This window comes from Crocodylus porosus, unplaced genomic scaffold (assembly GCF_001723895.1).
Source record: "Crocodylus porosus isolate Cpor-Errol unplaced genomic scaffold, CroPor_comp1, whole genome shotgun sequence".
Classification (NCBI taxonomy): Eukaryota; Metazoa; Chordata; order Crocodylia; family Crocodylidae; genus Crocodylus; species Crocodylus porosus.
The window spans coordinates 16,842,030-16,857,365 of NW_017728912.1; the positions used below are offsets into that span (position 1 = coordinate 16,842,030).

At 38.8% G+C, this 15,336-nt stretch overlaps 1 protein-coding gene across 11 annotated transcripts in view; it reads right to left on the reverse strand.

Annotated features, from left to right (window-relative positions):
- ANK2 (ankyrin 2) overlaps nucleotides 1-15,336 on the reverse strand; it is a 550,591-nt gene that overhangs the window by 76,336 nt on the left and 458,919 nt on the right. For 5 of the 11 annotated variants that reach the window (XM_019534077.1, XM_019534082.1, XM_019534079.1 and 2 more), the window contains exons 25-26: nucleotides 9,272-9,374; nucleotides 8,709-8,812 (exon numbers count right to left, since the gene is read on the reverse strand). In XM_019534077.1, the coding sequence (XP_019389622.1) occupies nucleotides 8,709-8,812; nucleotides 9,272-9,374 (207 nt within the window). Of the gene's footprint in view, nucleotides 1-3,965; nucleotides 4,002-4,880; nucleotides 4,923-8,708; nucleotides 8,813-9,271; nucleotides 9,375-12,539; nucleotides 12,552-15,336 lie in introns of all 11 variants that reach the window. The other 6 variants (XM_019534078.1, XM_019534076.1, XM_019534083.1 and 3 more) reach the window with 3 other exon arrangements.

The following is a 15,336-nucleotide window of genomic DNA, read 5'->3' on the forward strand; positions in this document are numbered from 1 at the left end:
CTTTCCTATACAATCTTATTGAGAGCATATCTAAAATATTAGCCCCCCATTCTGGAAACCTAGTACCAGAGACAGCTGGAAGCTTCAAGGTACAAGGTAAGGTCAAAAATTATGTCAGACAAAAGATCCAAATTTTGTAAATGCTCCTTTGTTTATATAAATCTTAATTCCAAATATGAGCAGATATTGAAAAGAGCCATGCCAGAAGTCATGAAATGTATGTGCCACAGAAGTCAAGGAAGATTCAGAAAGTTTGTTTTGTATAGAAAGTTCAAAGGTAGGAAATTAATTTATAGAAATTGGTGACTAAGCAAGATACCAGAGCCAAATCTAGTTATTGGCTGGGTGTAAAAAATAGGAAAAAGGAAAGGAATTCCTTTGGGCCTAATTGAGTTTACATATATTAAAATAGCCAATAATATCAACTGGGGACCGCAAAAACAAACAGTTTTATGCAGAATATAGCTAAAAGTCAAGAATATCCATATAGTAGCTACGAGATAGACACATTTGAAGGCAAAATTGTCAATGTCTCTTTTAGAGAGAGGCAATATGGTAATAGATGATTTTTTTTAAAAACTGGAACGTCTCACAGAAAAAAAAGACAACACACCTCCAAAATAAACACTTTTTGGAAAATATAAATATTCCACTGTATGAGACTAATGATATACCTATTGCTGCAAAGAAGTTAAACCAAGCAATCTCTGCTCTAACAATGTATCAAAGTCAGTCTGTCAAAGTCAATGCAGTTTCCTTCACACTGTCCTTTACTTTCTAATTGTTTGAAAATAAATTTTCAATGCAGGAAAGCTATAAAAATATTCAATAAAGTCTGAGTGCTGTACAAATGCAGCCAGTTTTCCCAGGGGCCTTAACCAAACCTCTATCTATGCAACTTTTCGCACATATTTTTCAGAACATTATCATTCACACATCATAATATACATACACAAAACTGTTTTGAACTAATGGGATGTGTGCACTGCCTGAACGCTATGCTTTAATTGAAGTTTGTGCACCCCAAATTATGTCACAATATCATCATGTAATGATAAGCATTCTAACAAAGGAAGGAAAAACAGACACAACCAACCTCACGAGTTATGGCATTTCATCCCAAAGGATCTTACACAAAATTCACAGACATACACAAAATCTGATTAAATTGGGGTTGGAAGGCAGCAGCAAGAGTGCTAATATTTTGGCTAAGGACATCAGAGAAAACTCCTTAATTCTCGCAAGATGTTTCCACATAAAATAGATCAAATCTAGATGGGTATTTTTAAGTTGTGATTGAAAGAATCGTTTACAAAATGTATGACTAAACTGATCTAGTTTTGAAGGGTGAAAGGAGGTGAGGTTCCAAATAATTTTGATATTCCAAACACACTGAAGTGTTTCTTTTGCCAATTTTTTCTTTGATAAGACAATAACAGCTAATCTATTTTTGAAGCCATTTAAAATGCAGGAAAGAAATAAACACAGAAATAAAAATGGAGAAATATGTATTGAGAAAGACAGGGCGTTATTTTTGTGCTTTGCCATATGTTCTTGTTTTAGTCAGCTGTTTTCCAGAAGAATCATACTCCCTTCAGATAGTGAAGAATTTAAGTTTGCTGGCACTCAGCTGCACTTCTCTGTCTGTAAAACCATTTGATCAGCCATGCGCACACAGTTTCCTAAAGAGTCTTTCTGGAACAGGTAATGATTGCTGCTACCACATAAAAACTGAAAATGCAAAAGCGATCCGCTATCATTATGCAGTCCATTCGGAGACAGTTATTCATTTTAGTTAGCTAGGCAGGCGCACATGCTTTTCATTATATAGCAAAAAATTGGTAACAGTGTCACTGAACCATAACCACCACAGACACACTTAAGAGCTCTTTTATCTAAGTTATTTTAGCTAATACAAGAAACTAGGAAACAAGGAAATAGCAGCACTCAGTGTTAGTCAAAGTGTAAAAAAGCAAAAACAAATAGCTTAATCAGGGTGCTTCAGCAATTCTCAAGCGTAGAATTGGAAAGGGAAATGGATCCAAAGTTTGAATTCAAAGATACCAAAGATAAACAGGCTAATCAAATGCCTGTTCAAGTCAATGGGAGGTTTTTCTGTTACTTCAACAGGTGTTGGATCAGGCTGATGAGTAACTATACATAAGTAAAAATATACATCCTAGGAGGACAAAAAACATGAACTGAACTGCAGGCATCTAGAAATAATTGTAAGTTTCTTGTACAAATGTACCCTTTACTGACTGTAAAAATCTTAGCTAGCTAAAACAGGTGAAAGGTAGGGGTGTGCGAAGTGGGCAGTATTTGATTTGGATTTAGCCGGATTCAGGGAACAGTGATTTGATTAGCTGATTCAGGTCACTGTCCCAATTTGATTCGGCCAGATCTGAAGATTCAATGCTGATGTGGAGAATCAGCAATTCAGCCACAGACGCAGCATTATATGTTTTTTCCACGTACCTCGAAGTACCAGGAATAGCTTGTGAATGGTGAGTTGATGTGTCCCACGGAAGCATGGGGGGGGAGGGCACATGCTCAGTGGTGGACCCAGAAGTGGACCAGAAGTACTTCCAGTCCACTTCTGGGTCTGCTGCCAGGAGCAACAGGGACCACCCCCCTGCAGCTCAGTGATTGGTCATGGGGGGACCTCAGGTGCTCCCCCAGACCCAGGAGGTACCAGTCACCAAGCTGGGGGAACGGGATCCATGGCCAAGCATACAGGGGACCCCCCCGCACTCCTGTGGAATACTCCATCTGCCCCCACCATCTCAGAGTTCACGAGCTGTGCCTGGTACCTCGAGGTACATAGAAAAAACATATAAAGCTGTGCCTGTGACCAAATCATCGAATCTCTCTGAATTGAATTGGAGGCTTCTGATTCAATTCGGAGAGATTAACGGGTCTCCTGATTCAATCTGGATTTAGAGATTCAGGAGCCGAATCTCCTCTGAATCGAAACAGTGACTGAAGCTTTGCACAGCCCTAGAAAAAGGCTCTTGGCTGAGAACAAACTATGATATGGAAGGAGTTAGAATTCCCTAAGAATTTTATTTATTTAAGTATTTAAGACAAGGGTGGGCAAAATGTGGCCCGCCAGGCCATTCTATCTGGCCTGCAAGGCCCCTAAAAATTTAAAAAAATTAATATATATCTGCCCCTGGTTGCCTATCATGCAGCCCTTGATGGCTTGCTGAAACTCAGTAAGTGGCCTGAGGTTTCTCAACAACACTTGCAGCCACATGTCAAACAAATGCAACAAACATATTGGATATTAGGGGGTTAATACACTGAAATCTTCAAGTAGGTACTGCATCATCTGCTATGCTTTGTGGAGCACTGAGCACTGCATCAATGATAAATGTATCACATTCATTTAGTATAGCTCTTGGCACCTACATGACTGATTTTATTTGCCAGCAAAATCACACAGAAGTAAGGACGTAGGACCAATTTAACTCTTTAATTGCACCATTGCCACTCCTTCTTCTGATTTTAATAAGGTAGAAAATGGGAAAAATTTGGTCTACAAAGAGATTCTGTAGCACTCTGCATATGAAAAGGACTGTGGAAAAGGATTCACTTTTGTGAAATGCCTTCAAAGCCATAATTATTTACATTTTAAACAGCGTATTCATGTGACTGGTATAGAAAATTTAGTATTAACTACAGACAAGACTTAGACGGACTGCACTGGGCTTCAATTAAACTGATCACAATGTCCCTAGAATTTTCTTAATAAAAGTTATTAGCATACTTTGGAGAAAAGGGGTATCTCCCATACAATGGAAAAGTAAGACCATGTAGAATTTTGCCAGGTAGAATTTCCCTACTGTCTAAATAAACATAAAAGCACTAAAGCATCCTGAGAGTATGTAAGTTAGAAGAAGGATGAAGGTAAGGATGAAGTGGTGAGGAAGCATATTAAAAGAAATTATGCAGAAGTTCACCTGCTGTTGTCATGATCAAGACATGGAGAAGAATGGCTGCAACAGAATACATAATTTAGCACAAAAAAGAGCATGAAGTGAAGTTTATAAATAAAAAAAGAAATAAATGAGGTGTTTTTTTTAACCTGAGCCTATAAATATGAAGAGCATGTGAACAAAGGGTATAAATGAGTATGGAACATAAGCTTATGTAAGTATCATGAGTTACAGGTGGCAACTACAACAGCAAAGCTACAGTAATTTGGGATGCTATTACCTCCTCTCACCATGTATGTATCCTTAATCTCGGCTCTGAATTGGAGTAATCATTTTGGCATCTGGACACCAAAGCTGGGCATCTGGTTCCCTAAGTGCTTAGCTCAGAGCCAAATAAGGTACTGTACTTCCTTACTCAGGTGCTTACTTTTACTTTTAAACCGGGCCTCCAAAATATAATGTGTCTACAGCTTAAAATGTAATTCCATCAAGAGCTTCTGGGAACAAAATGAATTATAATTCTTTGTTCCCAGGTGTTCTTTTGAATGGTCTGTCCTCCAGTTTGCTCCATCTGAACATGTTTGTAGTCCTCCTTTCATTCCCACCTCCAGGTTGACAGATGGTAAACTTTTTGTTATAATTTTTCTAACGCCTTATGTTCCAGTAATACAAACTACAGTCAGTTATGTTATTTGCCCCCATCACTTCATTATTATGTAAATATCTATTGCCATTTTCTTTTTTTGGCATCAGCAAAACTTTTAGGCCCTTGTAAGATTTGATGGATTCTAATATCATTTACTTTTGTACATTTGAAATGACTCTCAGCTGCTAGCTGCCAGGTCCTGTTTCCACAACTATTTCCATAAAATGAATGTCACAGTGGGGAAAGCAACATAAAGGATTCAGAAAACAACACTTTAAGCGTGTTTTATTTACCTTGTAAGCAATGATCCAATCTCCTTTTTTCCAGACAGGCAGCTAAGAATGATAACTCTCATTATTTATCAATTTTAACCACTGGCTCCCTATTCTTTTTTTTAATTTCCGTTATGGACGTAATGGTTTCCAAAAGAGCAAACTAACACAGTTCCAACTATTTAGCTTTCCCAGATATATGTGTGTGTGTGTGTGTGTGTGTGTGTGTGTGTGTGTGTGTGTGTGTGTGTGTGTGTGTGTGTGTGTATATGAAGATACCTTTGAACTGTTTGTTAGTCAGAATTTTCATAGTGTCAAATGAACGTAACATACAGATATGCAATAATAAAATACCTCATAGATAAGTAAAATATTGTATTTCAGGAGCTCAATGTTTTTAATATAACAGGAATTTTAGCATACCCATTTTACTCTTGGGGACTCTGAGACACAGGAAAGTTGCCCTAGATAACTAAGACAAGTTAATATCAGAAGGAATAGAGAAAACACTCTCCCCTGCCAGCACCCTCCCCGCCTCTCTCCATTTCATGTCATAACTGTTTGAAAACATTACCTCTCTTCCCACAATACAGCACAATTACAGTACAGTATAGTACAATTACAAGCTCATCTGACCTGAAGATTGCTGATAACCATATAATCTACAAGAGTAAACACTGAGTTGCTTCTTGCATGTCACCGAACCCAACAATAGCACAGTGTAATAATTCATCAGGAGTACTGTACTTTCAGACCGTACATTTTCATTCAATCCTACAAGCCAGGGCAAGTGGAAAAGATATAAAAATGTGCTATTGCAGGGCTCTTCAAATCAGCGTTTCACTTCTAACCAAATGAAAATATTTCACTAATTCACCATGGGAAAGGAACTCAGTGTGCATTGCGTGGTTAAGCCTGTAGAAATAGACCTTTGCACAGCTGGGTGTTTCTTTCTTTCTCATCTTAACCTGTCAATTAAACAAAATGAGCTTATTCCCTGGAATTTTCAGCAAAGTAACAATGCTTTGCTTTTTCATCAACCACTTAGCATTCAAGTTTTCTTGACTTACTGAAACAATGTTAATTTGGGCTGCTTTAAGGATTGTATTTCCTCCTTCCTTTCTTTCCTTTTTGTGATCACTATTTCTTGGGATCAGGTACTGGATTCCTTGGCTGGCTGGTCAAAAGTTGCAGTGTATTCCTACTAGCTCCCCTGCACCCAAGGGAGTGTTTACAAACCCATTTCCTTACCCAGGGGTGTCATTGTACAGTTTTATGACCTAAAGAAAAGGTTTCCTTGCTGGGGGTGACATGTTAAACTTATGTTCTGTAAACATAATAAATCAATTCAATGTGTCCCTTTAATATTATGTAGATCATAAGTTAATTTTCATGGTAAGTCAGTGCAAAGTAAAAATTAGTTTTTCTGTAGCATTTTAATATTTTTATGGGGTAAAATTCTTGCTCATGAAGACTCTACTGTTATTGTATTTTACTGATAATTTCCTAGAGATATGTCTAAAGAAAACAACTGCCCTGGCTAATATGATCTGTATCTTATCCCCAATAACAATTTCCCTCATTGATTTATAAAATCTAATTTCCTTATTCTGGAACTGGCAAGTTGGTCATGAAGTATAATGGATTAGCTGAAGAATGATAATGTAAAAAAAAAAAAATCAAGTCCCACAGAATCTTGATTAACTGTTCTTTAAACGTAGCTATCTTATCATCTATCAATACTAGAAAAACCAAGTTTCTGGGAGTGAAAGGTAAAATGGTTTGGGAAAAAAAATATTTAAGCAATTTGGCATCACTTGCTGGATTTAGCTGCCAAAATAATTTTAAAACCTAAGTCTTGGCCATATAAAAAAAATACATATTTCCTATGTTCACAGTTACTTATTTTTATTCCTCTGCTAATTTTAGAGGTAAGAGAGAACAAAAAGCTAGCAGCACTGGCTATAGCCAGCTATGGTGTTGGCATCTAACATTCAAACTTTCCTTAGGGCCTTGTTACACGTAATTTTGTGCAGCTCCTGGAGATCTTAACCCCTGGATTCACCACACATTAACACCTGAAACCAGTTTTAAGCATTCCTTATGCAGCTCAAGGTTACTCACTACAGGGTAGGATTATTTCAGATCCTTGTTAGCCAGCTCATGTAACACTAAGGCAATATATCAGCAGCTACTTTAGGTTACACCTCAGTGTAAACACCCTACCCACTCCCCTTACCTGCTGACCCAGATCAGGCCCACTGCCCCCCTCCTGCCCTCCCCAGCACCCTAGATCCCTGCTCACTGCCTCCCCACTGCCCCCTTTTCCCCTCTTATCTCCCCCATCACCTGCTTACTTGTGGCTGCCCATACAGTTTGTCCTGGGAAACCAGGCAGGGAAAGGTTAACCTACCCATCCACAGCTCCCACCAGCACTGCTCTCTGGACAAGCTCAGCTCAGATAAAAGCAGCAACCTGGCAGCAGAGGCCAAGCAGGCAGGTTAACCCTTCCTTGCCCTTACCTTTCAGCCCTTTAGGGCCCTGCTAGCTTGAACATGTGACTGCTCCAAACTCAAGTTAGCACTGACACAGATCAACACTTCTGCAGCTCACAGTGTAAAGTGTAACAGGGCCCTTATGCACCTTTATCAGTCTAACCTGCCATCACACTGTTATGCCAGCTTTGTTTCTCTTTGATCCTCTTGTATAAAACAAGGCCACTCAAACTGCCAGTAAACAACCTCATTATCTTGTAGTCCATTTGGGATACCATCTCTAAACATTAACTTGGACAGGCCTGTATTTTAGTCTCTGTCCTGTTCAGGTTTCATAGGGTTAGTAAAAATGCTCCCAAAAAATCATGGGTGGCAATAGTTGAAGGTACGTGTTCTGGTATGCGTAAGCTGAAACATTCATTAGGTTGCTTGAATATTATTTGATGGCTGACATTTAAAAAAAGTAAAAAACATGATTCATGTCACTAGATTTCGATTCACATAAATCACTAATATTTACTTTATTTGTTAGGCAGATAATTTTCATAAGAAGGGGTAGTCTTTTGAGATCATGACTGGCTAGTGATGATGCTTAAAATTCTTTCATATCTTTTATTATATGCTGCTGTAAATGGGGAAGGTTCACCCGTCATAGTTGTGCCGTGCACTTACCACCACATCTCCCTCATTTGCCGTTTCACTGGATCAAGGTCTAATTCTAGAAGCTATTGCGAGCTCAAAATTGCTGCTTTCCCTATCTACGGCTGATGGCAAATGACTTCATGTGATCTCACAGGAACTGCTCATCATCTAGTAGGATCAGGCCACCAACTCAACTATCAGGAAATACAAATATAAAATAATAAATAGTTATACAAATATTTGTATTTCCTGATAGTTGAACTGGTGGCCTGATCCTATTAGATGATGAGCAATTCCTGTGAGATCGCCTGAAATCATTTGCCATCAATAGCAGATAGAGTGAGCATCATATATATACATACATACATACATAAATACATATATATATATATATGATTTTTTCTCTCTACAACTCAATCATTTCATTTTGGTCTGTTCCTTCTGGTTTCTTAGTGGAGAAAATAATTAATTTAATGTCCTAATTGAAACCCCCCCCAAAAGAAAACAGATCCCATGTTCACTGAAGTCCACTGAAAAAAAATCTCAGTGATTTTAATGGATCCACATTCAGGGCAACATTGAGATTTGCTAAACTGGCTGAAAGTAAAATTCAGTTCCCAGATAAGCATTAGCTCAAGCTGCTGCGCCTTCAGTTATGCTCACTCTGTTTCTTCATCCTTTTTAATACATATCAATGGATTTGATAACTCACCCTGAATGAATGGGACTGGAAGAAAGAGCCACATTGTCCAAATTTTCAGTGCCCCAACTTAAGCGATATGAGTTCCTTTCAGCTTCCTTGGCCAGATTTGTTACCTTGACGTATGAAAGAATATTTGGGGTTTTTTTAATTAAAAATAACTAAACAGACAAACCATAAATACGTTATTTACTTAAAAAAAAGCTAAAATAATTAATGCTTTAAAGTGGGGGGGAACAGCTACAAATGAGCGATAACGGTATTCAGTTATTAAAAACACATTACTGAGTATTTTGTGTTTGTTCAAAGTGACTGTGCTTTACTAGTCTCCGTGAACAGGAATGTTGGGAGTTACTAAGATGACACATTTGTATTCTTGTATTTCCTTTTAGGTTAGAATATATATTTAATATAGTTCATTTAATACCAGTCAGAAATCAGAGAAATACAATACAGCAACACATACTGTGCCATGCAGTCGACATCCAGTCGACATTTCTTTCATACTTGCAAAATGATTTCAAATACAGGTACATTGTACAGCCTGATTTGTAAGACTAAGAAAAAGATCTTACCTGTTGGCTGGGGATTACGACCGTATCATCGATCATGGCACTGTCCCTCAGGTAGGAGGCATGGCTCAGCGTGTGGGACCTGTCTGAACTGAAGGATCGCAGGCTGGTAGGTTGGCAGGATGCCATGGCAATATATCAGCAGCAGAGATGGTGTTGTGAAGATGTGATGGTGGACCGACCAGCAGAGTGAAAAAAGCGTGCTATTAGCAAAAATAATGCAACTTCCAGGGGGAATATAAACTAGCCATGAGGAAAAATAGAGCCTTGTAAATCTCAGCGTTATGGTGATTTTTTGAGTGTTGGCTGAACCAAAGTCTTTTGATTGATACCTTTAATATGGTTCAAATGAGACCCTAACAGACTAAACTAGATCACAATCTATTCCCGTCCACAAATGTTTTTAAACTAGTCCAGTGGAGTAATCATCTCCTTTATTGTAAGGGAGAGGAATTTCCTCTGATGCCCTTTAAGAAGTTCTCTCTCCTGTCCTGATCCATAACTTAATGAAACCACCTGGAAAAATTTTAAAGCAAATATCTGAAAAGATGCTGAAATAAGCCCCTCTGACATTTCATTCCTATCCAGGCTCTTACTGAAAACTGTGAATAGATAAGGTTTGTTCTGCCCCCCTGGAAGGTACACAGAGCAAGGTGAACTGTGGCCAGCCACATGCTTCCTACGTAAAACTAAGTTTCTCTTCAGTATGCTTACAGCATCTCTAAAAAGGCCATCCAAAATGTGAGCACTGTTTCCCTGGCATGTACACACAGCTCTAGAGAAAACTGGCTGCTGTAGCAATGAGAGATGCAGAAAGAAATAATAAGCTGCTCCCAAGCACCAGCTCAGAACTTAATTGCAATATCTGCTAGCAACAAGCAAAAATCAGAGATGCCAAAACAAAGACATATTAAGCTAAGCTGGGGTTTCTGCCACAGAATAGCATTACTTCGATCTTTTGAATTTAACAAATAGTATAGGCAAGTATCTTTTTTCTTTTTTTAAACATTAACACCTCGCCTTCAGATTTTCCTGAAGGTATACACGTTCCTGTTCTTCTATACCGTGGAAGACATATTTCATGTCACTTTTGGTACTTGCCATGTTTTCATGGATCGCACATTTAGAGGTACTACACATGAATATATCAATACTTTTAAACACAGAAGGTGTACAGGATCAGCCCAATGGAGATGTTATCTGTGATTTTTAAGGGGGACAATTCATTTTTAATTGTCATTTAAAATGTTTTTTGGAAATCAGATTCAACCAACAAATTCAGATCAAAAGATTCATCCAGTAGGTTCTTCCAGTAGCCATACTTTATATAGAAATGGCATGGTGTATTTACATTAGAGATATTCAGAATTATGTGAGGCATGACTAATGTTCTTCCCTGTGCATGTTTAACATGTAATACAGATTGTAGAAAATTGATGCAAAGATAGTGAAAGTGTTACATGAGTATAAGCCTTGGAAAAATACTGGGACAATGTGTGCTGTTAATCTCGCTCGCTCTAACATTGATAATAGTAAGAAAAACCTAATAACATTTCACTTGCATGTCATGAAATATTACTCACTCCAAGTGAGTGGGAAAGCAGATATTTGCAAAGATGAAGTATAGTATTTTGCAGGTACAGCACATTCCATGGATGAAATTCTGATTCCATTAGTTGATGGCAAAACATATTGGTTTATGGGTACCACGAATTCACCTTATTTATTTCTGTCCATCAATAACTTGCTTCAAGTTATGTAAAGAAGTGATTGTATATAATTTTGAATATGTGTAGTCTTTTTATCGTACTCCGGTACGATATGTGTCATATGAGCAGGTTATCTCTCCTGATCCATATGAGCTTTCCAAAATATTACTACTTGAACATTCATTCTTAGAAATGAAAACAAACATCAGTAGCAGACCCCATTTTTCATCACTAGCTTTTATGTGCTTTAAAGAGTGAAGCTTTCAGAGCTGACTTATAGTGCCATGCAATGCTTGCAAGAGGTTGTCCATCCAAGTCATAGGTTCTGCTATTCAGCTAACTAAATGTACTACTAGACAGCATGAGTAGTGTATGAAATGAAACATATACAAAGCTCAGCTACTAATCTCAGGTGATTTTATCCTCATTCTCCTATAGCTATATGACATTGAAACTACAACCACAACAACTTGTCCAGTACATACCCAGAATATGGTATATGTACATAAGCACATGTCCAGTACATGACACAAAAGTGACCAAATCTGTGGTACTTCAGGAGTCTATTGAGATTTTAATCAAAAATGGAAATGGCATTGCCCATTTTCTAAGAACTCAAAGTGCATGTATAGAAATAAGGATTCCAGTACTGAGAGATAGTGGTATTGAGCAGAATTGATTAAGATGCACGTGTTCCAATTTATGATGCACAGGCTTAACCCCTAGGTTAGCAGGACCCCATTCAATGCATTGTGACCATTTGAGAGAGACCATGGTGTGGGAAGCACAAGATGCTTCCTGTTGCCTTAGAACTCTGTGGAAATAACTTGAGTCCCTGAAAACTATATAAACCAGGCCTGAAAACCTTCCCTAACTGCTCTTCTCAGTTGCAGACAGAAAGTCTTCCTCATCAACCAGGATGAATTGGTTTGAGGTAAGTGGTGGGGGGAGGGGGGTTCAAATTCTGAATCTCTGACCTTCAAGAAAAAGGTCCAACTGAACCGGATTGCAGGAGGGACACGGATTTGTTTGAATCCGCTCTTGTTCTAGATACATGGAGGAAGAAGCTGTGTAGGACAGTTATTCTTTTTTCTTTCCTTTCACTACTTCTTGTTCCCTTCCCCTTTCTTCTACCCTATACTTTTATAATAAGACAAGTACCATCCATGTATCCTATACTATGTCCTCCTCCAAGCAACTACCTCCTTAAGCAGAACATGCTTAATGAAGAACAGCCACAAGGTGCTGCAGACACAGTGATGAGTTTAGCATCCTCAATGATCAGGGAATAATATTAGAGCCATGTCACCCTGAGTTAATCTGAAGTTCAAGCTAGCTGGCATATCCACACATGCCACTCTATAACTGGGTATTTCCAGTCACTTGAAAATATTACTAACATAAAAGCAATGCCTTTCATTTGGTCCTGTGAAATCAACTAGTCCAGTATATAAGCCTTGCTTCCTAAATTTAACAGCAGGACTCTAAAATGGATGAACAGTGATTGGTGCCAAAAAGGTGCCTTGGAGAAGACATTTTTTTTCATGCTGTGTAATACCTACCTGGGCATGGTGCTAATGAAAGCATATGAAAAGAAGAATGAAGGGAAGAGAAAAATAATAAATAGGGAATATGGTTACAAAACAAAAATATGAGCTCATAAAACTGAATTGTTTCATGCATAATAACTAGAAAGGGCTGCTTAAAATGATTTGCTGGCTGCGTATGTTGCAGCAAAGAAAATGGAAATCTCCATTGCACTGCACCGAATATGGTACAGGCATTGCAGCAAAGTTTATTTAAGCAGAGTTAGTGGCAATTCCCATTAATTATATCCTGAGAGAGAAATGGAAAGGTGGTGTTGCAAATATGCATGTTTTGTTTGATCTTGTTCATCATGTCATATTATTGCATTTCAGATTAAAGAGACCCTGATACAAGGTGGAGAATTAATTTTCATACTGCAGACAGTAAGACAGATTCTTATCTCAGCTGAGCCAATGTAAATCAAATGATATTTCTGTATGTGTTCTAGATTTACACTGGGACATTAAAATAGGCCAGCATTAACTTACATGCTCGTTCACAGACAACTCTTTGAAAAACAAAAATTAAAGTAAAAAGAAAAAAAAAAGCCTACAGGATCAAACAGACAGTTTAATAAGTTTCAGAGTTTTTCTTTATAAGCAGTCTTATAGTCCAAAAGCAGCCTTTGAGACATGAAAACAGTACAGCCATTTAATTTTCATTGGATTCTTAGAGCCTTCTAGAAAATAGGAAAGACTCCAAGGTTGGCAGACCTAAACGATTAGCATTTAGACATCCTGTGATAACATCAGAATTGTTTCTTGACATCTTCTCTTTCAGAAACGATCCAAGGTCCACTGAATAAACAGAAACATTCCTACAAATTTCACAAGGCTTTGGATGATACCATACATGCTGTCTTGGACAGCGGAGGAGGTTGGAAATTGTGAGGCCAAATACTGGATATAGACATTATTTCAGCAAAACTCCCCTCTGACTGCATGGAAGTTGGACATTACCAATTTGCATCATTTATGATGAATTTTGACTGGAATGCCTAAACATCATTTGCTAATTCTTTTTTGGCCACTCCACTCAGAATGGGAAACATGTCTACCTGTCTGTTTGGGTGCACCATATGCATTTACATTTGCTAGTAAAATACCAGAGTTTGAAAAATGAGACCTGTATTGTATTATACATTCCAGTGACATTCTCAACTACAAGCAACCTTTTCCAAAGGGTAAAGTGCTATTGTTCCCATTCTTTTTTCTTTTTACAACATTCAGCTCAAAAACGGAAATGCAGGCATTCTTTCATTCCACAAATACATACCAACCTAGAATTGAATTTATTTTTATCACTGGCTCCCACAACCTGACTATGTGTTCTAAGGCTTATTTTTCTGCATGATGCATGCTTTCCTATAGCTATTCTAAATCTTTCTATTATTTAACATTACATCCTGAGCCCTGCTGTGTTAATTCAGTGAGTCAGAGGAAAAAGGATCCCTCTTAGTATTCAGTATACACACTCATAGAGACTAACTAACATATTACTCTGAGGTAAGCAGAAGACCTGGAGGAAGAGCAAGCAGGAGGGGGCAGCAAGGGAGGTGTTCTTATACTTCTGGTGAAATCATGGCAATCAACTGGTTACCTCAAGTGCCTGTACACAAATTCACAGAGCCTGGGAAACAAGCAGGAAAAACTGGAAGTCCTCACACAATCATGGAACTATGACGTGATTGGAGTAACAGAGACTTGGTGGGACAGATCGCATGACTGGAGCACTGACATGGATGGATTCAAACTGTTCAGGAACGACAGGCAGGGGGACAAGAGGAGGAATAGTTGCATGTATGTAAAAGATCCATATGATCATTCAGAGCTCCAGGTTGAAACTGGAGATAGGCCTATTGAAAGTCTCTGGGTTAAGGTTAGAGGGGACAGCAATAAGGGTGATGTTGTAGTGGGTGTCTGCTATAGACCACCAGACCAGGAGGAAGTGGTGGATGAGGCTTTCTTCAAACAGCTAGCAGAAGTTTCCCTTTCGTGAGCCCTGGTTCTTATGGGGGACTTCAAACACCCTGACATCTGCTGGACGGACAATAAAGCAGTGTGCAGTCAATCCAGGAAGTTTTTGGAGAGTTAGGGACAATATCCTGGTGGAAATGCTGGAGAGGCTCACTAGGGGCCATGCTCTTCTTGACCTGCTGCTCACAAAGAGGGAGGAATTGGTGGGGAACATTTTAGTGGATGGCAACTTGGGCAGCAGCGACCACAAAATGATTGCGCTCAAGATCCTGAGGCAAGGAAGGATGGAGGACAGCAGAGTAAGGACCCTAGTCTTCAGAAAAGCAGACTTCACCTCACTTAGTGAACTCATGGGCAGGATCCCGTGGAAAGCCAGACTGAGGGCAAGAGGAGTCCAGGAGAGCTGGCTGTACTTTAAAGAAGTCTTACTGAGAGTGCAGGAACAAACAATCCCAACGTGCAGGAATCTAGCAAGTGTGGCAGAAGACCAGCTTGGGTTATCAGGAAACTCTTCAGTAAACTAAGTCACAAAAAGGAAGCTTATAAGAAGTGGAAACTTGGGCAAATAAATAAGGAGGAATACAAAAGCATTGCTCAGGCATGCAGGGATGAAGTCAGGAAGGCCAAAGCACAAATGGAGCTGCAGATAGCAAGGGACATGAAGGGTAACAAGAAGGACTTCTACAAGTATGTTTGTAGCAAGAGGAGGAACAGGGAAAGTGTGGGTCCCTTACTGAATGTGGGAGGCAATCTTGTGATAGAGGATGCAGAAAAGGCTGAAGTGCTCAATGCCTTT